This window comes from Vicugna pacos, chromosome 13, assembly GCF_048564905.1.
Source record: "Vicugna pacos chromosome 13, VicPac4, whole genome shotgun sequence".
NCBI classification, from domain to species: domain Eukaryota; kingdom Metazoa; phylum Chordata; class Mammalia; order Artiodactyla; family Camelidae; genus Vicugna; species Vicugna pacos.
The window spans coordinates 27,807,400-27,833,614 of record NC_132999.1 but is presented as its reverse complement, the minus strand read 5'-3'; the positions used below and the strand labels follow the sequence as shown (position 1 = coordinate 27,833,614).

At 46.2% G+C, this 26,215-nt stretch overlaps 1 protein-coding gene across 10 annotated transcripts in view; it reads left to right on the top strand.

Annotated features, from left to right (window-relative positions):
- MROH7 (maestro heat like repeat family member 7) overlaps positions 1–26,215 on the top strand; it is a 50,999-nt gene that overhangs the window by 9,195 nt on the left and 15,589 nt on the right. For 8 of the 10 annotated variants that reach the window (XM_072974377.1, XM_072974379.1, XM_072974382.1 and 5 more), the window contains exons 4-16: positions 7,326–7,399; positions 9,007–9,075; positions 9,441–9,524; positions 10,441–10,520; positions 10,801–10,930; positions 12,797–12,892; positions 13,404–13,508; positions 13,723–13,858; positions 17,393–17,505; positions 17,885–18,061; positions 18,457–18,611; positions 21,001–21,139; positions 24,191–24,381. In XM_072974377.1, the coding sequence (XP_072830478.1) occupies positions 7,326–7,399; positions 9,007–9,075; positions 9,441–9,524; positions 10,441–10,520; positions 10,801–10,930; positions 12,797–12,892; positions 13,404–13,508; positions 13,723–13,858; positions 17,393–17,505; positions 17,885–18,061; positions 18,457–18,611; positions 21,001–21,139; positions 24,191–24,381 (1,549 nt within the window). The remainder of the gene's footprint in view (positions 1–7,325; positions 7,400–9,006; positions 9,076–9,440; positions 9,525–10,440; positions 10,521–10,800; positions 10,931–12,796; positions 12,893–13,403; positions 13,509–13,722; positions 13,859–17,392; positions 17,506–17,884; positions 18,062–18,456; positions 18,612–21,000; positions 21,140–24,190; positions 24,382–26,215) is intronic. The other 2 variants (XM_072974383.1, XM_072974381.1) reach the window with 1 other exon arrangement.

Genomic DNA, 26,215 nt, shown 5'->3' with positions numbered 1-26,215 from the left:
AATTTTAGAACATTTTCAGCATCCCAGAAAGAAAACCCACATGCCCCCAACACATGCCCCCCAATCTTAGTCAACTACTTAATCTACTTTCTGTCTCTATAGATTTGCCTCTTTTGGAGATTTTGTATGAATGGAATCATGCAGTATGTGGTCCTTTTTTTGATTGGCTTCTTTCATTCAGCCAATTTGAACATGGCCATCACTCAGGCTTCATAATGTTTTCAGCATTCATTCATATTATAACATTTGTCATGTACCCCATTCCTTTTTATGACTAAATAATATTCCACTGTATGGATATACTGCATTTGTTTTATCCATTCATCATTTGATGGGCATTTAGGTTGTTTCTAGCTTTTGGCTATTCTGAATAATGCTACTATGAACTTTCATGAACAAGGCTTTGAATGGGTATGTTTTCATTTATCTTTGGTATATACTTAGGTGTAGAATTGCTAGGTCGTATGATAACTCTACATTTAATTATTTCAGGGACTGTCAGAATGCTTTCCAAAGTGGCTAAACTGTTTCACACTCCCCACTGGCAATGTATGAAGATTCCAATTTTTCCACATTCTCACCTCCTCACCAACATTTGTTATTGTCTTCTTTTTTTTAAACAAAAAGCTAGGAATCCTTTTTTTAAAAACTTTACTTTTTTATACAATTTTAAATGTTACACTCCATTTAATAGTTATTACAGAATAGTGGCTATACTCCCCGTGTTGTACAGTACATTCTTCTAGCCTATGTTACACCCAATAGTTTGTACCTCCCACTTACTATCTGTCTTTTCGATTATAGCCATCCTCGTTGGTATGAAGTATCTCACTGTGGTTTTGATTTGCATCTCTCTGATGGGCAATAATACGACTTTTTGTATGCTTATCAGCCACTTCTATATGTTCTTTGGATACATGTCAATTCAAATCCTTTGCCTGTTTAAATAATTGGGTCACATGTCTTTTTATTATTGAATTGTAAGTGATCTTTATATATTCCAGATATAAGTTTTATCCCTTATCCCCAGATAAGATATACACCTTATCAGATATATAATTTGCCAATGTTTTCTAACCTAGGGTTGTCTTTTGCTTTTTCTATGGTGTCCTTTGAAACACAAAAGTTTTTAATTTCAATGATGTCCGGTTTATCTATTTTTTCTTTCATTGCTTGTGCTTTTGGTGTCATATTTAAGAAATTATTAATATAAAATCATGAGGATTTATGCCTATGTTTTTTCCAAAGAGTTTTATTATTTTTAGTTCTGAAATTTAGATCTTTGGTCCCTTTTGCTTTAATTTTTGTATATAATGTGAAATTGGGGTCCAACTTCATTCCTTTGCATGTGGAGTCCAGTTATTGTGACAATTCACATATACAATTTGCCAATTAATAGTGTACAATTCAATGGCTTTCGATATATTACATTATTAATCTTTAAAAAATTGTAGTAAAATAAATATAACAGAAATTTGCCATTTTAACCATTTTTTAAGTGTTTAATACAGGAGCTTTAGTCACACTTATAGTACTGTGTAACCATTACCACTATTTCCAAAACTTTTTCATCATCCCAAGTAGCAGTTCTCACCATAAAGCAATAATTCCCCATTCCTTTCTCTCCAGTCTCTCGTAAGCTTTAATCTACTTTGGATCTATGAATTTGCCCACTCTAGATAACTCATGAAGTGGAATCATACATTTCTCCTTCTGTACCTGGTTTATTTCACTTATTATAATGTGCATCCATGTTGTGTCATGTGTCAGTACTTCATTCTTCTGTATGGTCAGATAATATTCCAATGTATGTACTGCATTTTATTTGTTCATTTACCCATGAATGAATATTTGGGTTGTTTCCACTTTTTAGCTATCATGAATAATGCTGCTGTACACATTTGCTCACAAGTATCTGTTTGAATCCTTGCTTTCAATTCCTTTAGATATATAACTAGGTGTCGAATTACTGGATCATATAGTAATTCTATGTTTAGCTTTTTGAGAAACTGCCAAACTATTTCCCGGAGCAGCTGTACCATTTTGCATTCCCGCCAGCAACATACAAAGGCTCTAATGTACCTTGAGGGTTCCAAATTCTGCACTACTAAATCACTGTTTGTCAACACTTGTTATCTTTCATTTTTAAAAAACATTTTTATACTAGTCATCCTAAAGAGCGAAAAGTAGTATCTCATTGTGCTTTTAATTTGCATTTCCCTAATGACTAATGATGTGGAGAATCTTCATATGCTTATTGGTCATTTGTATGTCTTTTTTGAAGAAAGAGCTATTCAAATTCTTTGCCCATTTTCAGATTTGGTTGTTTTTTGTTGTTGGGTTTTAGGAGTTCTTTATGTATTCTGTATATTGATTCCTTATCAGATATATGACTTATAAATATTGTCACTGATTCTGTGAGTTATCTTTTCATTCTCTTGATAATGTCCTTTGATGTACAAAAGAGTTTAATTTTGTTGAAAACCAATTTGTCTACTCTTTTATTATCTGTTCTTTTGGTGTTATATTCAAGAAACTGTTGCCATATCCAATGTCATGAAGATTTCCCCCCGTATTTTCTTCTAAGAGTTTCATAGTTTTAGCTTTTAAGTTTAGTCTTTGAGTTAATTTTTGTATATAATATGAGGTAGGGGTCCAACTGCATTGTTTTGAATGTGGACATCTAGTTTTCCCAGCACCATTTATTGAAAAACACCATCCTTTCTCTGCTGCATGGTCTTGGTAACTTTGTAAAAAATCAGTTGACCATATATATGAGAGTTTATTTCTATTTTATTCCATTGATCTATATGTCTGTCCTTATGCCAGCACCACACTGTTTTGCTTTCTATAGCTTTGTAGTAAATTTTGAAACCAGGAAATAAGAGTCTACTAATTTTGTTCTTTTTCAAGATTTTTTTGGCTATTTAGGGTCAACCTTACTTTTTTAACAGGAACATTTTTGTCCATTTGAATTTTTAAAAACATTGTATTTTCAAATTGTATTAGCCTTAAAAATCTTTTTAAAGATATGCAACATGTATTGGTAAAATATGTAAAGTGCACTACCAATCTTAAGTTGTAGACACAGCTTGATGGACATATGTATACACACTGGTAACTACCACTCAGATAAGACACAGATCTTTTCCAGCAGCCCAGAACTTTCCCTTGTGACCCTTTCCAGTCGATAACCCTTCTTCTGGTGCAGGGTTTCTCAGTCTTGGTGCTATTGACATTTTGTGTTAGATAAATCTTTGTTGTGTGGATGCGGGTGTGTGTGGGTTGTTCTGTGCATTAAAAGATGCACCCTGGACTCCGCCCAGTAGATGCTAGTAGTAACCCCCCGACACACACACATACAAGTTGTGACAACCAAAAATGTCTCTGACATTGCCAAGTGTTCCATGGGGGGCACAACTGCCCTCAGTTATCAACTACCATGGTGGTAATAATTCTTTTAGTTTATATCACCATAGACTAGTTTTGCCTGTTTTTGATCTTCTTATCAACAGGCTACTACTGTAGATACTGTTTTGACTCTGGCTTCTTTAGCCCAACATTGTGCCTACTGGATTCATTTACGTTGTTGCATGTATCATAGTTGATTCTTTTTTATTGTTCTGTAGTATTCCTTCTTATGAACATACCACAATTTATTCTTTTGCTGATGGACATTAGGATTTTTTTCTACTTCTTGTATATTATGATTAAAGTTACTTTGAAATTTTTGTACATGTCTTTTGGTGCACAGATACACTTATTTATCTAGAAGTGGAATTGCTGGGTCAGAGCATAAGCATATGTTTAGCTTTAGTAGATATTGTCAGTTTTTCAATGTGATTGGATTAATTTACCTTCTCACATGGGAGAATTCCAGTTGTTCCACATCCTCACTTGGTATTGTTAGTTTAAAAAAAATCTGGCCATTCTGGTGGGTGTCTAATGGCATTTTGGTGTGGTTTTAATTTGCATTTCTTGATGATTACTGATGTTAAGCATCTTCTTATTAGATTGTTGTCATTTTGTATTCCTTTTTAATGAAGTGCCTGTTCAAGTATTTTGCTGATTCAAAAAATTTGGGTTGTCTTTTTCTTATTGATTTGTGGGAGTTCTTTGTATAATCCATGTATGAGTTCTCTGTCAGAGATATGTATTGTAACTGTTTTCTCCAAGTCTGTGGTTTGATGAAATATTTTGATGAACAGAAATACTTAATTTTAAAGAACCCAATATATCAATTTTGGGGGCTATTATTTTTCTTCTTCTGTTTAACATCTTTGTGTACCCATATCTTGAGAAAATAGTCTCATATTTTTGTCTATAATTTTATTGTTTTGTCTTTCACATTACGTTTACACATTGCATCATGTATTAATTTTGGAAAACAGCGTGAGAGGGACTTAAGGTTCATTTTCCCCCTGTACGGGTATCTAGTTGCTCCAGACCATTTACTGGAAAGACTATATTTTCCCCACTGAATTGCAGTGTCACCTCTGAGGTAAACCAAGTGACCATATATATGTAGGTTTATTTCTGGACTTTTTCTGTTCCTTTGTTTTTTATCCTTAACTGTTGCCTTAATAATGTGTTTTAGAGTAAGTCTTAATATTTAGTAGTGTAAGTCCTCCAACTTTGTTTTTTCTCTAGATTGTCTAAGTGTTTTGCTTCTCCGGATAGATTCTACAAACAGCTTGTCAATTTCCATTAAAAAAATCGGTTAGATTTTCCTTGGGATTTCATTGACAATACAAAGCAATTTATGTAGCAGTGTCTTCTTTATAATACTGTTTTCCAACCCATGGTCTATTTATATTTAATGTCATTATGAATAGGCTGATCTCTATCATCTTATGTCTGTGTTCTTTGTTCTCCTTTTTGTTTCTTTTTTTCTCCTTTTTTTTTTTTTTTGGTTGTTTTTTCCTCTCTGTTTTCTCCTCTATTGTGTGGAAGTTATATACTCTTTTAAGTCTTTTAGTGACTGTCTAAAAGCTACAATATGTATATTTAATTAATCAAAGTTTTAAACTAATCAATGCATTTATCTTTCTTCCAGACAGTTTAAGAATCAGAAACACTTTAGTTCTATTTAATACCCTCCCCCGCAACTAATATTCTCTCCTGCTAATGTATGTTAGTTCTTTTTTTTAACCCAATAAACATTATTATTATTTTATATAGTTAATATTTTTATATTTGCCCAAATATTAACCTCTTTCTTTTCCTTATTTGCTTGCTGCATCTCAGACCTTCCATCTGGGATTAATTTCCTTTTGCCTAAAGCATATCCTTTAGAATTTCCTTTAGTGAATTCTGCTAATGGAAAATTTTTTCCATTTTTGTCTGAAAATACCTCTATTTCTCCTTCATTCTTTAAAAAAATTGAAAACAATAAAATTTGCAAGAAAGTTGAAAGTACAGTCTAAAATTTTTTTCTGAATAATTTGATAATAAGTTACTAAGTGATGCCCCGTGACTTCTGAATTTTAGTGTGTGTTTCTTATAAAAAAGGGACAAAAATTAACTGTCAGAATCAGGAAATTAATAATGATACACGGCTACTATTTAATCCTCAGGCCCCATTCAAATGTCACCAATTGTCCCAGTAATGTTCTTTATTAAAACAAGGTTCCAGCTCAGAATCACTCATTGTACTTTTTTTGTCTAGTCTGTTTTGTTTCCCCCAGTTCTCAGACTGTCCTTGACTGTCATGTCCTTGATATACCTGAAGCTAAGAGGCCAGCTATTTTGTAATTTGGGTTTGTCTGATGTTTACTCATGATCAGATTCATGTCATGCATCTGTGGCAGGAATAGCATGGACGTGATGCTGGGGTTTTCTCACTGCATCCTCTCTGGTGGCGTATGGTTTTGATTTGTTCCATTACTGATGCTGTTCACTTCGATCACTTGGGTACAATGGTCGCTGCCAAGGCTCTCCACTATGAAGTCATTACTTACCCCTTTGTAATAAATATTACATACTAGCTAGTATGTAAAAATATTAGGGAGATACTTGGAAACTATGTAAATATCCAATTCCTCATCAGACTTTCAGTTTATTCATTTACTTTACATGAGTGTGGACTTGTGGTTTCCTAGTTTACACTCTAATCTGTTGCTGCCATCACTTATTGTGATACTCAAACTTCCCCCAGTTTGACCAGTGGAATCCCCTTTGAGTAAGCTTCTTTGTCTTTTTGACATGTCGCCATAATTTCTTGAACTCTCTTCCTTGTTTTCTGGTACAAGCGGTCTCAGGCTCATCCTGCACTTTCTTTGCCCAGGTCCTAGAGCCAGCCATTTCTCCAAGGGGCCTCGTTCCTTTTAGTGGAGAATGGTACTTAGAAGCCAAGATTTTGGTGCTACTGCATTCTCTGTTGTTGAGGTGTTTCTGCTTCTCACTGTGGGCTCCATCCTCCAGTAGCCTCTGGTGGCCGAGATGCCTCTGAAGTTCCAGGGTGTCTCTCCTTGGGCTTCCCCTCAGCCCCCTTAAGTCAAAGGCTCTGTTGGCCCTGCTTATCCAAGCGGCTGAGGCCCATACCTACACCAGCCACTGTGGTTGGGGGCATGGGAATCTATTATTGGCCAAGCATGGGTTCCAGGTCCACCTTTGTTTGTTTGTTTATTGAAGTATAGTTGATTTACAGTATTATATCAATTTCAGGTGTAAAGCCCACTCTTATTTGAAAAGGGGTGATGGGTGGGGTTTGCAGAATTCAGCTTCACCTAGCTACGTGGAATGGGTAGCCCATAGGGAAACCAGGGGCTTCTTCAGAAGACGAGGAAATCTGAGAAGGACAAAATAGCATACACCTACTATAACAAATAATAGTTTAAATTGTGATAACTGAAAGCAGAGAATAGGAGGATGCATGGAAGGATCTCAGTGGGCCCTCTGCTAGCCCAAAGGTCAGGCAGGCAAGCAGAGACCTGAAGGAGGGGGCTACCTGGACAAGGTGGGGTGGCAGCGGAGCAGCCCAGGTAGAGGAAACCACTTGTGCAAAGGCCCTGAGGGGAAGCTTGCTGGGCCTGAAGGAGGCTTGTGTGGCAGGAGAATGGTGAGCAAGGGGAGAGCAGGGGGAGGTGAGGCTGGGGAGGAGGGTGGGGGAGACTGACCTCGCAGGGCCTTGAAGGCACTAATAAGGAGGCTAGTTTTATGCTCAGTGAAATGGGGAGTCCCTGAAGGGTTTTATGGATGGGGGCTCAGTCTGGCTGCTGGAGGAGTAAAGATTGGAGGGGCCCAGTAGGGGAGGGGAGATGGGACAATGCTACACCATATCTTTACCTTCCCTCTTCTCTTCCCAATGTAACTATGATGTGCAGGAACCTTCGAGGAAGTGGCCTCGTGCCTGGTGAAGGTGCCAGGGCAGAGCAAGGATGGCAACAAAATGGATCTGGTATGTGTCCTGCCCAATCCCACCTGACTTTCCTGGGATGCAACCCCTCTCCCCCATCCTGCTCCAGCATTCCTTGTTTCTCTGCCCAGCCCTTCTGTCCTCCATGGTGCTCATCACCATCTGATGTGCAATAGGCTTTACTGGTTCATCTTATTTCCTGTTGGTCTCTTGCACTAGAATCCACCCTCCATAGGTCAGGGATTTTTGTCTGTCTTGTTTCCAGCACTTAGAGCAGTGTCTGGCACATCATAGGAGCTCGTAACAGTTTTTTAAACAACTGAATGAATTGTGAGAGGGTCTCTAAGAGGGGAAGAAAAGCTGGGAATGACCTTTTTCAGGACACAGGCCCAACCTAGGTCTTGGCCATGCAGCAGGCCTCGGGAAGCCAGAGAAAGCCAGCATCTGCAGGACTTGGTGAGGGCCGGTGGGGGCGGCCTGGTCAGGCTGCTGAGAACGAGTGTGGCACTCAGAGTGTGAGTGAGCCTAGCTGTCAGACAGCGTGGAGGCAGGTGATCCACCCAGGCTGTGCAGAAGGGAGGCACTGCCCACAAGCTGCTTTAAAGGAAGCTCTAGCCCCCAGGGCAGTACAGAGCGGGCCTGGGGGTGGGGAGAGGGTGACAAGACTAAGAAGAGGTCTTGCATTTTGGGGGCATCTATACTCATCCTCTGGAATTCCCCTAATTGTCCACCTTGCTCTTGCCACACAGGTCTTTCTCTGTTTCTCACACATGCCACACACATTCCTGCCTCAGGGGCCTTTGCACTTTCTTCTTCTGCCAGAAAGGTTGTTCTCATCTATATGGGCATAATAAAGTTGAAGCGAGGCCCGTGTTAGGTAATGTATGCACAACACTGGCACGGTGCATGCAACCCAGAGGGTTTATTGCTGCCAACCAAATTTTATTGAGTCCCTACTATGTGCCAGACACTGTCTCAGGCACTAGAGATACAATAGTGAGCTGACGTTCTAGTTTGGGGACACAGGCAGACTTTCCCTCTAGTTCTTCACATGGCTATCTCTTTCTTGTCTTTTGGGACTCACCTCCTCTGAGAAGCCTTTCCCTGACTTTTAGTCTAAATTAGCCCCTCCCTCTATCATCAGTTTTACAGTTGATTAATTGCTGTTTAATAAACCACCCCAAAACTTAGTGGTTTAAAATTTGATGCTGGCTGCTGGGTGAGTAAGCATAGGAGGGGCCCAATTTCTCACAATTTTGAAACTGGACTGGGCCAAGTGGGGTGGTGGTTCTGTTCTGTGTGGTGTAGACTGACATCACTCAGAGGGGTTGAAACATCCCCGGTGACCCTGATCTTCTGGGATCTCTCTCCAGCTGGTGCCATCATTCATCCCATGGTCTGTCTGGGCTCCCTTGCAGCGAGGTGGCTGGGTTGAGGGCTAGAACAGGAACTGGCACAACACCACTTCCACGTCCTTCTGTTGGTCCAAACAAGAGCTCAGATGAGCCCAGAGTCAAGAGCAATGTGTCCTCTTGACAGGAGGAGTGGGAAAGCACTTTATTTTATCTACTTCAAGTTTTTTTCTTCTTCTGTCTTAAGATAACGAGAATAGATTAATCGGACATTGCTCAATGTACTCCCTCCCTCAGGTAGCAGAATGCCTTAGCCTGACTGGTATGTGCCCTCAAGAGGGGTGGACACTAGAAGGCCTTCAGGAGGTATTACTAAGTGCGGCTTTTCAGCTGGAGGTGTTGGGACCCTTTCTGTCCCATCAGCTCCTGCTTCTTCTCCCTTAGTTGGTTGGGGAGGAGAGAGTGTTTATCAGTCCCTGATATCTGGTCCTTCCCCAAATGCTGGTCTACAGGGTTTATCCCCTCTACCTCCCTGCTGCCACCACGATCTTCTCAAATCTTTGCCCCACCCCACTTTCCCCTGTGGTTTCTCACTTCTCTTGAGCGGATGCTGGGGGCTGGCAGCTGGGGAGGAGAGGCTTGCTTGCCTGCAGGTGGCAGGTGGCTAAGAGGCTGTTACAGCAGCCCCCGCGGGCTCTCACCCTGTGGCTTTACTCTCTGCTGCCCCCGAGGTCGAGAATGTCCTCAGCCTCCAGAAGCACCCGGATGTGCTGAACGCGGAAGAAGAGAAGAAGACCCTGATGAAGAAGATGATGGTGCGGGAGCAACTGGCGGGGCTGTGGCATTGGGATGGGGAGGGGGCGGGGGTCCTGAGTCCACCACCTACTGATGAGGCTGGGGGTGGGGGGAGGTGAGGGGGGGGGAAGAGGACAGTCAGGCACAGGACTCGGGCTTGAGTCTCAGCTCCACCTCTAACTGCCCCCACCTACCCTGAGGGAGCTCGACCAAGCCATGTCCCTTCTCTGGGCCTCACTCCTTACAAACGACTGTGATAAAACCTGTGTCCTTGGCTTGTTGGGTGGTGAGAACCCAAAGGCTAGTTCACTATAAAGCCTTACGAACGTGGGAGCAGTCATCATTTTCTACATTCTTTCCCCCGAAATTTCTCCTGGTGGGGAACTTCTGAGAGTTTCCTTATCACTTTCCTAAATTCAGTCACTTCCCATTGTCTACAAGACTGTTTGGGCTAGGATAATCACTGAAGTTTCTAGAATTATTTTTAGTTCTAAAGAGAGGGGGAAAAAATCCTTACTTGTGATACCTTCATTTACTTAACATTAATTGAGCACCTACTGCTTATAGGTGCTAGATCAAAAGTGAGAAGTAATTAGAAGGACATTTTAAAGGAATTCAGCTGGACCACTTTCAAGGGCTCTGCATGGAGTTTTTTGCTTCGGGCCAGTCCCTGGTTTAAATGGGCTTCCCCACCACCAGGCTGCTGGCACCGTTTTTGCTGAGCCCTACATGTGGCGATGCAGCGGGTTAGGGCTTGGCGTGTTTTTGGTGGCCTTGAACTGATCTGGACAGGGTCTGAGCAGTCAGCTGGCTCCCCCGCTGGAGGCCAGGCAGGGTGTGGCGGCTGCCCAGGCTGAGGGGCTGCTGTGGCCCACTCCCTGTGAGGAGGGGTGGCCTCACAACCTGTCAGCAGCCCCTCCACGGTCCCATGTTCAGAAGCAGATCCAGGAGGAACCGTTGGATTCCCTCTCAAGTTCCATCCGCCAGCAAGCCATGGAGACCCTGACCCAGCTGAGGTACCCACGGCCCCCTCCCTCCCCCCAGTCCCTTTCCCTCTACCCCTGGGCTCCAGCTGTGCCCCTACCCCACTCCCAGGCCTTTTCCTCTCCCCCGGCCCAGCCTCTACCAGGGCTGTCTGCCCTGCACCCCACTCTGCTCCTCCTCCCCACCTCTTCTCACCCTTTTGTGAATCTGAATCACCAGAAGCCCTCATCCCAGCCCTGCATCCCTCACTTCCTGCCTCCAGCCCCAGCCCCTCACTTCACTCCATGCCCCTGCTTTCTGTCTCTCCCCCAGTCGTTCCCTGCCTGTCCTGGGCGTGCGGGAACGATTCGAGCTGGTGAACACGTGCGTGAAGAGTGTCTTCTCCCTGCCCTCTGTGCAGGCCATGCAGGAGAAAGACGAGGCCAAGGCTGAGGCTATCCAGGTGAGGCAGGGCCCTTCCCAGAGGGGTCTCAGGGCTGTCCAGCATCCCCAGAGTGAGACACCTTCCCGAACTCCCAACAGGGAGAGGAAGGGTGTTCTGGGAGGTAGATTTAGATCTTCCACCCTCCTATCCAAGCAGCTTGGGTAATTCACCTCACCTCTCTTGGCCTGAGTAGGCACTTGATACATAGTTGGTGAATGAATGAATCTTCAGAATAAAAGATCCCTCAACTGAAGCACTCTGTCCACTTTAGAATCTGCCCTATGAGAAAGAGGTTGGCAGATGTTGGCATGGCCTCAGGACATGGCCAGGATTGGGAGGAGGAGGCCTGAGGACTGGGTGAGTTGGGGAAAGGAAAAGGAACCTCAGGTGGTTCCCAGGAGCATCTTCAAAACCCTGCAGTCTTGTCCCAGGAGGAGTGAGCAGAGATGAGCCTTCCTGTAGGATGGGGTAGTTGGGGAGGTTGAAGGAGAGGGATTTCAGCTCTGAATGAGGCACATGCATGCATCCTTTCATTCAGCACATATTAACTGAGTGCCTACTCCAGAAGTGCAGGGTGAGGTCCAGTAGGGCTGAGGGTAGGGAGGAGATGATATTATCAAAGTATGGTATGAATAAATGCAAAATTACAACAATGGTAAATGTTGCAAGCAAGAAGTACCTGGTGCTATAAAGAGCCTGGAGTGGGGAGACCTGGCCATGTTGGGGGTCAGGGGTCGTGGTGCTGGAGGTGAAAGGCTACAGAAGACCAAACTAGCTGAAGGGGATGGCAGAAGGAAGAGCATGCCAGGCAGAGGGAACAGCCTGTGCAGCAGCCTGAGGACAGAGAGAACATGGTGACTGCAAGGATGTCAAGGAGGCAGTGTGGCTGGAGTCCAGAGGGTGAAGCAAGAGAGCAGTGGATGCCAGACCAGCCGCAGCCTGAGGGCTCTGAGCCCTGGACGGATGCTCTCGAGAGAAGATCCAAAGGAGAGATGGGGAATCCCTCCTGGGTGCCAAGAGAAAGGGCAGCCCTCTTGTGGTACCAGTCAAGGCCAGCAGAGGTCAGTGCTGCATAGTGATGGGCGGCCGATGGGCAGGAAGGAGGAGGTAGCTGGCGAATGAGGCTTGCTTGGTGGTTGTGGTGTAACCCTGGTGTGCGTGGACTCAGGAAGCCTGGACAATGGCTGGAAGGTAGATGTGGGGAGCTAGTGGGAAGAGGGGAGGCAGGAGGGACAGAGGGTCTCAAAGACACTGCTCAGTCTTGTGCATGTGTAATGCTAGGACAATTCCAGGACTGTGGTGTGGCTGAGGAAGGAGAGAGATGGCTCCTGGAACGGGCAACTCAGACAATCTATTTGGGTCTAGGAGTAGCAATTAACAAAGAATCGAAGCATTTCCCTAGAGACAATGATAAAAGTAAGGCTGGTCGATGTTTATCTGGCTCTCACAGTTCTAGGGCATTTCCCCGCTGATCTTCTCATTTATTCCTTACAAACGGAAACTTCCTTGTTGTGTGACCTTGGACGAGCGTCTCCTCATTTGTACAATAAGAAAAACACTTTAAGGACAAAGTGATATGGTTGTGCAGGCCATGAGGCACTCACCTGGCCCAAGGTGGATTCTCAGTAAATGCTGGGCCCCTGCTTCCTCCCTTGGAACCTGAGAAACGCAGGGATAATAATGACCAATTTGTTGATAAAGAAACTGTAACCCCTGGGGGGAAGTAAGTTGTCTAATATTACACAAGTTAGTCTCAGAGGTGGGACGGAAAGCAGCTCTCCTGGGTCTGAGTACCCCCTCCTCCCCTGACCCCCACCAGGAGTTGCCTGGGGCTGGGTCTGCTCCAGAGGTCCCCTAGTGGCTTGGTCCTCTTCCTGTCCACAGATACTTTACCATCAGACCTTGGATGCCCTGCAGACACTGCTCAACGCCCTCTTTGTTGAGGACCCCACTCCTGCTGGGCTGAAGAGCATCTTGGAGGTATGAGGCACGGAGGAGAGGATGGGTGGAGGAGAATGGAGAATTGACTCAGGAGAAGTGGACTGGGGTAGGGGGTGGTAGGCTGGACCCAGAAAATTTGACTTCAGGATGTCACCTCATGCTAGGTTTTTGCTTCCTTGTCCCTCTCACAGGACCTGTTCCAAACTCCTGTCCCTTCACTCCCTCCCTATCCCCTCTCCTCCTACTGTAACTGCCCCCAAATCCTTGCTCTCTAAGCTCTTGTCCCTGTCTGTCTCTTATTCTGAAGACTCTCACCTTTCATCTCTCTCCTCATCGCCCTTTGCCCTCCCTGGTCTTCCAGTCCTGTTCTCAGCTTCTGAACCCCACGTCTCCCTCTGCTCCAAGAAGAGGAGGAGGGCTGTGGCGGGTGCCTTTGTTCCCCAGAAGCTTCCTGATGATTGGTGAAGGCTGGCCTGCCCACCCAGGCAGCAGAGACTGGCATCCAGCTTGTAGCCTTGCCCTTCTCTGAGCCTTGCCCTTCTCCCCACAGCCACTGGGGCCCTGGATGAACTCTGGGAAGGCCCACGAGAGAGCACGGGCTGTGAAAAGCTGCGTCTCTGTGTTGAACCACGCGCTTCTGACCCTGCCTTTCTTTGTGAGTGGCCCTGGGAGAGTGGGGGGACACTCCTAGGGAGAATCTTCCCAGATCTGACAGAGCCTGGGCCTCTGTCCAGAGATTCCCGGGGGGGGGGGCTCACTACCCTCAGAGGGCTCTGCTACCAGGGCCAAGCCATCCAGCTCTGTCCCCATTTACTGAACAGCATTACTGAGCCTATAGGTCTCAGTTCCTAAGATTATGACACAAACAGATGTCCTCGGGGTTCCTGGCACTGGGGCTTCTGCTGGGGAGGCTCATCCTTCGCATCGGGGATCCTGATGAGGAGATTGGCCGCGAGGCTCTAGACGGCATCACCATCCTCTACACCACCTTGGAGCTTCAAAAACGTAAGCCCTTTCAAGTGCCTCTGAAACCAGGCTTCTAAGCAGGCGCTCAGCCTGGGGACTGACTGGAGCCTTGGCAACAAGACACTGATGGGAGATGGAGGAACCCATCACAGGTGGAAGCCCACGTGTAGCCTTAGTCCCCATAGAATCAGGAGACAGAGACTACAACACACCTGTTTTTTTTTTTTTTGTATCTATATACTTTTATTGAAGTATAGTCAGTTTACCATGCTGTGTCAATTTCTGGTGTACAGCACAATGCTTTAGTCATATGTGAACACACATATATTCATTTTCATATTCTTTTTCACCATAAGTTACTGAAGGTATCACATATAGTTCCCTGTGCTATACAGCATGAACTTGTTGTTTATCTCTTCTATATGTATCAGTTAGTATCTGCAAATCTCTAACTCCCAATCTATCCCCTCCCCACTGAAAACACCTGTTTTGATTTAAGCAATGCTTCTCTTTAAGCCTCTCCTCATCCTACCAAGTTTAATTTGTGACTCTCACTTTCACGTTCCCACGCCACCGTGTACACCCAGACAAGATAGCCCCAATGTCCTGTTTTTTGGTCTATTTTCCCCACTAGACTAAAGCTCCATTTGAAGCTATGTCTTGCTCACCACTGCATTCCCAAGATCTAGCCCAGGGCCTGGCACATGGTGGGTGCTCTGTGAATGTTTATTGGATGAATAAACAAAGAAGAGGTCCTATCTTAGAATCTGGAGAGGCTAAAACCTGTAGGTGGGAGAATATTTCTGGATTCAGCTGCAGGGTGCTAGCGATATGGTATAGGCTGACACAGATACCCAGCTGGCACCGCACCGAGGGGTGTACAGTACCAACTGTTACTTGCCTCTTTCCTTTCTCCATAGTCCCAACTCTGCTCCAAATCAAGGGACCTTGGCATATTGTTCAAACATCCCTGGCTCTAGAGTCAGAGTGCCCTGGGTACAAGACCTTGCTCTGGCCCTTCCTAGCTGTATGAACTCAGGTGAGTACTTTTCTTGTCCAGGCCTAGATCTCCTCATCTGTAAAAAGAATATAGTAGGATGTAACTCACAAGGTTTTTGGAAGATTAAATGAGATCACGTATGTATAAAAGACCAGCTCGTTCCACAAGTTACAGGCACTTGTACAGTTGAGTTCCCATTTCTCCATCCCTACAAGGATCATCTTATGAGATTCAGCCTTTGGGGTCTGTCTGGTGTCCCTGCTTCTCTTGTTTTCCAGTGTTTGGGGCAAAGATTTAGCCCCTTGGAGATTTCCACTGCTGCTCAGGAACCACTCAGAACCCCTGGGTGTTGGGTGAAGGTGGTATGAGCCATGTTAATGATCAGTCTTAGTATACTGATACATCAAATTAGAATTGCCAGATCTAGCAAATGAAAATACAGGATACCAACAACAAGTATATACTGTATAGTGCAGGGAACTATATTCAGTATCTTGTAGCAACTTACAGTTAAAAAGAATATGAAAACGAATATATGTATGTTCCTATATGACTGAAGTATTGTGCTATACACCAGAAATTGACACATTGCAAACTGACTATACTTCAATAAAAATATATTTAAAAAATACAATGCTTATGTAATAAAATAAAATTCAGATTGAAATGAAAAAAATACAGGATACCCAGTTACATCCCAATTTCAGATAAACAATAAGTGCTTTTTGGTATATTTGAGGCATACTTTCACTAAAAATTATTTATTTATCTGAAATTCAAACTTAACTGGATAGCTTGTAATTTATCTAGGACAAAGCCACACTGTTAGAGTTTCAAGGAGTGTAGTGGTGTGTCCAGGCCCCCTGACTATAGGAAGCAGCAAAGCTAGGATTTGAACCCAGGTCTGCCTGATTCCAGGTCTCAAGCTCCTTCCCTTTACAAACAACCCATACACTTGGTCCAGATGGTCATTCTGCCTCAGTGGCCCTTTCTTATGACTGTGTCTTGCATATTCTGGGGGATCCAGGTAGGACCCAAACCAGGCCACAGTGAGGCTCAGGAAATGTGCCTGAAATGTGTTTGCTTCAACAGAAAATAAGGAGCCCCCACGTGCCAGGTACTATTCTAGGCACTGGGGACACAGAATAAAAAAGATTAAATAATCCTTTTGTTGAGCTTACCTGCTTGTGGTCGGGAGACAGTGAACAAAATAAACAAATAATACATAGAATAAGCTCGATGATGATGAGGATTAAGGAAAAAAGAAAAAAACAGTAAAAGGGGATTGGGAATGCCAGGGTTAAGGGAAATGCAGTTTAAAAGAGGTATTGCCACACACATACCAGAATCACAAAAATGGAACAGACCATTCACTCGTGAGACATGAAGTCACTGCAACTCTCATACGTTGCTGGTGGGAGCATCATTGGTCCCCGCTGTGGAAAACCGCTTGGCAGTATCCCCTGAAGCTGAACCCATACCTACCTTAGGACACAACAGTTCCACTCCTAGCTACATGCCTATAAATGGGTACCCACATTCACCAAAAGTCAGGGCTAGATATACTAGAATGTTCACATCAGCACTATGCAAAATAGCCAAAAGTCCATTAGAAGGAGAACAGATAAACAAATTGTAGTATATTCATACCATGGAAAATTATATAGCACTGAGAATCAATGAACCACTGCAATTTGCAACAATTGTTGCAGAAAAATGTGTTACAGCTCAGTGTTACAGCTCAGTTGTGACAGCAACCTGGATCCGGCACTCGGAGAGTTGGAGAACTCAGGTTTATCACAGCAGTGGGCCCAGAGAAGTTAACACTCCAAGCTGTGGACCCCATCTGAACGTTTACACAGGCTTTTATAGGCTGCCAGTTTACACTTTGCAACATCATATGCAAATAAGGTATAACAAAAGTTGACTAATTAGGAACAAGCTTTATAGAAATGGACCAGTCAGGAGCGAGAGAAATAACCAAGCAGAAGTGAAGGAAATGGACCAATCAGGAGGAAGGAAATAACCAATCAGAAGTGAGCTCAGGAACCAATAGAATTTTAGGGGTAAGTTCTACTTTCCTAGAAGTAAGCCCTTTCAGAGGCAAAAAGTGAGATAGAGCCACTGGGCCAGGGAACCGGATGGTGCTGGCAGGAAAGTAGTGGCCCTGCCTGGGGGCCCTGCCGGTCTTTTTATGGGGCTTCCCACCTCACAGTGGGGATGAATCTCACCCATATAATGTTGAGTGAAAGCCAGACGCAAAGGATAACATACTGTAGGAGTCTATTTATATAAAGTCCAGCAAGGAGCTCTAACTTACAGATTTTGAAGTCAGAACAGTGGTTACTATGGGTGGCAGAGGGGGATAGAGAACTGAAGTGAGGGCACAGGAGAGCCTTCTGGGGTGCTGACCGTGTTCTGTTTCTTAACCTGGGTGCCACCTACATGGATATGTACACTGAAAATTTATCAGGCTGGTTACCTGTGATGTATGCACATCCTACATTTATGTTGAACAAAAAGTTAAAAAAAAATAGGTGGTCAGGTCTCATTGAAAAGTTCTTTTCTTGCAGGAGCCAGAGATAAGGAAGAGACCAATAAGAAGGAGCTGTATGAGAGCAACAAGCGTTTCCTGGGGCCCTACAACCCTGTCAGCCCATGCCAGAACATTCTGCGTGTGATTGCGGTGACTGCCTGCTATCCACCAGCCCGGAACGCTCCTGGGACAGGAAGAGGGAGGAGGGGCGGCGTCAGCCCACCCCAAGCCTCCTCCAGCCCTTCCATCCCTCCAGGCTCAAGTCCCCTTTACAAAGCCTTTCCCAGCCACAGAGGCCCATCCTGAGTGCCCCAGCCCCTCTGGTCTGTGCCCCAGCGTGTGGGCTGTGTCACCCAGCTCTTGGGGCAGGGGCCACGTCACCTCCTCTTTTGTACCTCTTCCCCAAATGGTTCAATACTCACTAACAGAGCAGACAGCCCTCCCTGCTGACATCCGCGAGTCTGGCAGTGTTTGTACATCTGCTCTGGGTCTGTCCCTGTGTGTCAGCATCTCTGCACCTTTGTTTCAGGAATTTGGAGACTTCCTGGGGCCCCAGCAGGTAAAAGACCTGTTGCTAGCAGCCCTAGAAGGGCTGAAAGGTGGCTCAGAGGCTCTGAGGAAGGAGTCAGGGGAGATGATGCAGCTAGCCTCGGAGGTCATGCTCAGCTCGGTGTTGGAGTGGTACTGCCACAGGGCGCTAGAGGTGGTAAGACCCCCTGGGGGTAGGGGCTGGGCTGGGAGACCCCCCCCCAGGGCCTGCTCATTCCTCAGACAGGGCAGGGCTGGTGGTGGCTGAGTTCTAGGGGCTCCCAACTTGCAGGTTGAGAAAGAACTCACTTACCAGCCCCCAAGACAACTCAACTATCTGGTGTGGGGTTGGGGAGGGCAACAGAGACAAACTATTTCATCCCCAGGGAAGGGGCAGGCACTCTGCTCACCTGTCTCCTGATTTCTCTCCTGTGCACCCTCCTCTCCCTCTCTCTCCCCGTCCCCTGTCACCTCCTTCCTTCCTCCTCCCATGTCCCTGCTCCCCAACACCTCCCTCCCTTGGCTTCTCCAATTGGCCCTCTGCCTGCTCCCGGCTGCCCCGGCTGCACCCAGATCCCAGAGATCATGCAGGGCATCTATGTGCATCTGAGCCACATCCAGGAGCCCCGGGCCCGCGAGGTGGCCCTGCTGCCCGTCTCCCTCCTGGCCAGCTCCTTCATGACCGAAGTTGTTGTGGCCCTGCTCATGTGCCCCCTCCCGCTGGACAGGTACCAAGTGAGGGGGTCTTCCAGCCACTACATTCCTATCTCCTGGGCTAGGAATCCCTCCTACCCAGAGGAGCCCCTCGCCCTCCCAGGTGGTCCCTCTTCAATGATCTGTGGTGCTTATGACAACTACTAAGTCCTTCCTGTGCATTTCCAGGTGTGCACATTTACATATTCTCGCTAGTAAACCACCCCGTTCTACAGATGAGGAAACTGAGGCTCAGGGGAAGTTTTCAGCTCTAGGCCCCTACCGAGCAAGCAACAGGATGAGGACCTAAACTCAAATATGACCAAGTCTAAGCCCAGAGCTCGACAGTGTTGCTGCAGAAAGGAGAACAGCATTGGTCTTGATTCTACCTCCAGCTGCTGTGTGGTCTTGGGTAGCCTGTTTGCCCTCTCTAGGCTTCAGTTCTCCCCCATAGGCAAAAGGAGGAATTAATCCCTGCATTCTCACCCAGATGAGTGGTCATGACAATTAACGCAGCCAGCCATGCTGAGTGCCTATCGGGGACTGGGCCTGTGTGGGAGGATGCCCCATCCTGTCAGCCTGCAGGGAGCTCTGGTCTGATGGGCCGAGGGACTGTGGCCAGACAGTGATGAGCTCATGGGCAGGAGACACCAGTCTGACTGCTCCAGCCTCCCAGCCCAGGAAACTGTTCCTACAGCTTTGAATGAATGAAACAAGGCAGAGGGGGTGGAGAGTATACCTCAGGGGTAGAGTGCACGCTTAGCATGCACGAGGTCCTGAGTTCAATCCCCGGTACCTCCAGTGAATGAATAAATAAATAAAAATAAATAAGCCTAATAAAAATAAACCTTCTTCCAAAAATTAAAAAAGTAAATAAATAAAAAGTAAAAAAAAAAAAAACAAAACCAAGGCAGAAGTGTGGAACTCATATCTTAAGGTAGTTGGTTGAGAGTAAATGGAAAAAATTATGAAGAGCTGTGCAAGTGGGGTGTGCTTCTAAGAAACCAGGAGAGTTGGCATCAGTCACAGAAGCCAAGGAAATCAGCTGGGATGATGAGGGCTGGGGTGACACCTTCACCTCCCACCTGGAAGAATTTAACCCTTTCTGGCTTCACTGCCTACCAAGAGGTTTTTTTCTTGGAGTCACTAAACACTCAGACTCATAAGACTGCCAGGGCCACGCCTGACATCAGTTACTCAGGATATAAGACAGGGCAGTGTCCTTGCAGCAGCCCACGCAGCAGGCCAGACAAGAGCTGGGACAGCATTTAGGGAGGCCTCGCTCTCAGGTGCCACACCTGTCCTAGCATGAGCCTGAGAGTCAGGGCCTCCTTAAACACTGTACCCTGGATGCCTCACTTCCCTCACCCTAGGCTGGGCACTCGGCCTCCCAGGGGGACGATGTAGGAGCTGCTGGTGTAGGAGCTGCTCTGGCTTGTGTGGCTGGGGCTTCGAAGGAACTGGTTATCTCTTACAGTAACTCTAGAGACTTTGTGTCCAGGATCCCCACGGGGACAAACCCAGTCACAAGGGTCACTGCACCCTGGGAAGCTCAACGCTACAGCGTCCCCAGTGGTTCTTAGAATTAATTTATAGTTTCTCCCAGCCCAGGCCCAATTTACCAATTGGGTCATTTTTACCATAAGCAATGTTGCCTAGCAACATAGTTGACATACTATCTTTATCAGGTTTCCAGGGAAACAGAGCTAGAAAGTTAATGGAAGGTTCAAATCTCCAGCAGAAGGGGGAAAAGGTTTTGTTAACCCTTTAGTGCACTGGTCTGTCTGTGCTGTCTCCTCCCCACGATAAGAGTGCCTGCAGTCTGGTGCCCGCCGTCCCAGATGGACGTTTTCCCCTGCTTGCTGCACTGCCTTCTAAGGGACAGGAGTGGGAGCTCCTTGACATTATGTGACAAATGCAAGATCCAGGCCCCAAAGGACGCCTTGGCATAGAGGAATGGGCACAGGCTTTGGAGTCTTCAGACCTGGTCACTGCTGAACTCTGCTGCTTATTAGCTATGTGGTCTTGGACTGGTGATTTGACCTCTCTGAGCCTTAACTCCACATCTGTAAAATGAGAATGACAACTCATTGTGAGGGTCATTGTATGAATTCAGTGACCTTGAGTGTCTTGAATATCTTGCTCATGTCTACTGGCAAACGGCAGATGCTCAATCTTTGCTGAAGTAATAAATTGTATGCAAAGCACCTGGCATGCTACCTTAGAAATGGGTTTTCAGTAATTGTTAGCCCCCTGCCTCTTACGGAGTGTTTTTTGGACCATTCCAGAAGTTTGCTGGTGCACCCATGGACGTCATTTCAAAGGCACCTTCCCTCCTCCCTCCTCCCTCCTCAAACAGTTAGGAGGCAGGGTGGGTCCCACTGTCCTGGTCCCCACTAACAATTGCCACCCTTGCTTCCCCAGCAATGGAGCAGAGATGTGGAGGCAGCTGATATTATGCAAGCCCAGCTGTGACATCCGAGACCTCCTGGATCTGCTCCTGACCAGCCTGAAGGAGAAGCCTGTCACCAAGAAGGGCCGGGCCTCCATTGTGCCCCTGGCGGTGAGGACCTGCCCGCCTGCCCCACCACTGCCCCATCCTGCCCTCCTCCTGCCTCCCCTCCCGCTGAGCTCCACACACCCGTCTTCTAGTCCCTGCTCCACCAAGAACTAGCTGTGTGGCCTTGAGCAAGTCTCTGTCTCTGGGCTCTTGTTTGTGATCCACTGGATGACAACAGTACTGCTACTTACGGTGACAGCAGCAGCCTGGAAGAGTGGGCACAGAATGACCTGGGACTCGCAGACCTTAGTCTGAGAACTGGCTTTGTTCCATTACTATTTTGTAACCTGAGCAAGTCACTTCACATCTCTGAGGCTCAATCTCTGCATGTGTAAATGGGAATAACGATACCCGCCTCCTGTGGCAGTTGTGAAAATGAAACGTGGTAACGCATTCATCTATTTAGTGACATAAAATGTTTAATCGCTTCTGCTGTCAGTCTCAGAGGTCGGTCCTGGGAACACAGAGGGAAAGGGCTCTGACTGCAGGAACAAGGCTAGGTGGACAGACAGGTGTCTCTCTGCCTCTGTCACCAGTACCCTGGTCCTAGCCAGCTGGGTAATACCCTCACTTGTCTCCCTGCTTCCACTTGAGCCCCTCCAATCTGTACCACAGATTAAAAAAAAAAACCTGCTGAGAAATGCACATCTGGTCTCCTCAACCCCGTCAATGGCTTCCCATTGCCCTTGAGAGTAACACAGTGCCCCTACCTATGCTGCAAAGCCCTGCGCCCCTTGCTGGCCTCACTACACTCCATACTCCTCTTGCTTGCATGGCTCCAGCCTCATTGTTCTTCGTCAGATCTTCTTACACACTGTGCTATCTTCTGTCACAGGGCCTTTGCACGTGCTGTTTCAATTGCCTAGCCTACTCTCCACCAAGTTAATCTTCACTCATCCCTTAGCTCTCAACTCAAGTCATCACCTCCTCAGGGAAGCCCTCTTGATTTCCCTGACCAGATCAAATCTGTGCATATTATACTTTGCTTCACATACTTTATCTTGAGAGAATTTACTCTACTTGTGACTTGACAATAGTGTGTGTGTAGGGGGGGTGGGGAGTCATTTGATTAATCTGTGAGATGTATGAATTCAGTGCCTGAGCCTGATATCCCCAAAGTCTAACGTATACCTGGCACAGAGTAGACACTCAAATTTTTTTGTTGAATTGATTTCTTTATTCAGTAGATATTGAACACCTACTATGTGCCAGGCACACTCATAAGTTCTGGGGCTTCAGCAGAGAGCAAGAAGGGAAGAGAAGAAAATATCAAAGACGTGGTGATGGAGGAGTGGATGGGATGATCCCTTTACAGAGGAAGATATTGATGCTCAGAGATATTCTATGTTTTATCCAAGGTCACACAGCTAGCGGTGGTGCCAGGACTCAAACTCAGATCTCCTCCCCCAAATCCCATGCCTTACCACCATTGCCTCTGCTTCTCTCCCCCAGCACTGAGTTCTATGAATAAGCACCAGCACCCATTCCTTCCCTGGTTCAGGCATTTACACACTCCTCCAGTCATTATGTGTTGGTGTATTCTTGAGGCACTCATCCATGCTTCTTGTTCAACAAGCCTAGTTTAAGCATAAGTACAGCCTGGACTGATTTTTATCTGATGGTGTTGAGAGGCCATCTGAGCAAGAGTAAGTCAAGAGCAGAGCCCTGTGGCACACCACTGCAGACTTTCTCTGCACACAGACTGTGTTCTTTGGATGCAGCCATTAGCTTTGGGTTACTGAAAAATGTAAAGGCTTTGAGTCCAAGAGGCTTGTCTTGGCTCTGCCACTGCTTCATTATGTAACCTTGGTCGGGACCTTCCCCCTCCCCAGCCTTGGTATTTAGATCTGTAAAATGGGCAGTAATAACTCCTGCCTTATCTATCCTACCTGTTGAGATGAGTGAGACAGAGTATGGGAAAGGGCTTCCTAAAGTACAAACCACTGCCATTTTTTGTTCTCACCCACCCACATGAAGTCACATGTTTCCATGGGAACATGCTATGAGTTCTTTCACTTCACAATTAGAAGCTTTTCCCTCGGCCAGCTGCACGGGGTCTTGGTGGCAGATCTTGACCATTTGTTTGTAAAGAATTCTCACCTCTCCTCTCATTCAACCTCTACTACACCTGTGGGGCTGGTGGGACTAGGACCATAACACTACTTTATGGAGGATGAGTCTGAGGCCAGAGAGGGGCAGGGAGTGGTGGAGCCAGAATGAGTCAACAGGTCTTGTGATCCCAGCCCATCACCTCCCCTACCCCTGCATTGTCCTCCTGCTAGTTAGAGGACTTGGGCGGCTGAGTGTGAGGGGTGGGCCCAGGTCAGGACCAGAGCAGGACTGGCAGGTGGAGAAGTTGCAGGATGAGTGCAAATTGGGCCCCAGGGAATCCCATGGGCCAAATGCCAACAAAGCCAAAGTCTGTCTTCAACTCCCCTGGACTTAGGAGGGCTGGTGTGGGGACATGGTCTGGAAGGGGTAGGATGTGAGGCAGGTGGGCATGGAGCAGCAAAGTCCAGGACTGGTCCTGCCTGGCGCCCGCCTCAGGCTGGGGTTTGTTTCTCTTGGCTGCTGGCCACTGAGGGAGGCAGTGAGGGCAGCCTATTTTAATAGCCCCAAATAAAGAGGCACTGGTGCCCCCCTCACCATCTGTGTGCCTGTGTTATGAATCAGGAAGATGCGGGGCTCACTACAGCCCGTCTCTGAAGACCTGGGTTCAAGTTCCAGTTCTGCCCTGAGGGACAGGATGACCTTGGGCAAGTCTCTCCACTCCTCTGAGCGTGTCTCCTCCCCACCCAGTGTGGGAAGGAATCCTTCTACCATGATTCTCCCACTGGTGTGTCAACATCAACAGGTCGTTCTGATTGTTCTAGGGCAGGGCTCACCCAGAGAGCTGGGAGCTGGGGAACAGTGGTGGTGGGGATCTCGGCTGGCCCAAAAGGGGCTAAAGGAGAGCAACGATCCAGTGCCAACCTCCTAGAGAAGCAGTCCAGGCCCACCAGGAGTGCTGGGATGAGTGCCAGGACCTCCCACCAGCCTCCCTTCCATCCCCAGGCAGCCAGCGGCCTGTGTGAGCTCCTGTCCATCAATAGATGCATGGGTCGCGTGAGGCGCATCTACCCCCAGCTGCTGCTGGCGCTGCTCATTCAGGTCCATTACCACATTGGCCTCAACCTGCCTGCCCACGTGGCCTCCTGCAACGAAGCCAGGAAGGACGCGCAGCACTCCAGCTTTGTACCTGTACGGTATGCACCAGCTGTCCCCCTGGGCGTCAGGGAGAGCCACCAGCAAGGGCCCTTCCAAAAGCCTTTAGGGCAATCGATCAGCAGAAATTAGCTTTGGGACTAGAAGGGAAAACAGAAGCCCGCTTTTATGAGCGAGAGCCAATCGTTTGTTCAAGCACTGTTTGTGAGCACCTGCTGTGTGTGTCTGCTGCTCAGTGCTGGACCGCTAGGAAGAATCAGCCTCCCTCAAGGAGCTCACTGATTCAGTTTTCCTCTTCCTTCCCTAGAGGTGTTATTTGTGTTAGATTTGTATCCAAGGCCCAACCATTTTATTTTGATTTATTAATTGGAATAAAAACTAAGGACACATGGGTAAAAAATCTCAAAAGACATTAAAAGGGAGTCTCTGTTCCTTTCTTTGCCCCAGTTATCTGCCCTAACAACCCACTCTTTCTTGCTCTTCCAAGTGTTTGATGCAAGGATAAGCACACATGTTCACAATCTCTATTTTTACACCAACAGTAGTGGATTTTACACAGTTAAACATTTTTGCTTTTGTCCTATACCATCTCTCTGAGATCATTACATACAGAGCTACCTCGTTATTTTAAACAGCTGCATAGTATCCCTCTGTGTATTCCAACATACTGTCATTTATTTAGCCAGGATCCTATTGGTTTAGGTATTTCACAGCCTTTTACAATTACAAACAATGCTGTAGTGAGTTTGTTTGTATGTCTCTATGCAGATGTGTGACTGTATACGTAGTAGAAAGTAGAATGGGTGCATCAAAGGGTTTCTGCATTTAAATATTATAGTGGAAGAGGACTATGTGGTGGAAAAAGTTCTGGACCAGTGAATGACGAAAAGGAAAATGAAGTACCTTCTAAAGTACCCAGTTTGCCAAATTGCTTCCCACAGAGGGGCACAGCTGCCAGTAGTATATGATGCTGTTTTTACCCCTGCAACTTCACCAGCACAATGTGGTATAAAATAGTCTCATCTTTGCCAATCTGAAAGTTGAAAAAAGTGGTATTTCGCTGTAATTTTAGCTTGCATTTCTCTATTATGAGTGAGGTTGGAGTTTAAATGCCATTTGTGTTTCCTTTTCTGTGAGCAACCTGTTCTTGCTCTTTGCCTAATTTTATATAGGATTATTGGGATTTTTTCTTATTAATTTCTAAGAGCTCTTTATTTATTAAGGACATTAGCCCTTTGTCATTTGTATTCCAGTTTGTCACTTAACCTGCAACTATTTTATGGTCTTTTGCTGTTCAGAAATTTAAAATTTTTATGTAGTCGAGTTTCTCAGTCTTTTCTTTTTTGGCTTCTATTGTGTGTTATGCTCTGAAAGGTGCACTTTGAAGGGCAGAGAGGGAGCAGTTGGGTAGGTGGGCTTGAAGTCAGTGCACTTTGGATTTGCACTGTAATAGTGCTTTGTACTTTTGGTAAACCAGTTCAACCTCTTGGCAGCTTGGTTCCCTCACCTGTGAAATGTAGGGACCAAACAGGATCACGTCACAGCACAACACCACATGTAGAGGCTGCGGCACTGATTCTGATTCCCCGAGGGCATCACCTCAACTCAGAAAGCTGATGGGCTCTGCAGAAAATACAACTGGAGGAAAGTGGAGAAGGCGCTGGAGGAGGAGGAGGAGTACGTAGCAGGAAAATCTTTGACTGTTGAATGATGAGGTGTGACCTCCCGACGTGGAGGGTGTCACTCACCTGAGGCCGCATGGGGGAGCAGGAGAGAGCCTGAATGTCCACCCTCACCTCCACATCTCAGGAAGCAAACTGTGAGACTGAAAAAGCAGAGGCAGGCAAGCGCCAGGCTGAAGGGGACCAGAAAAGC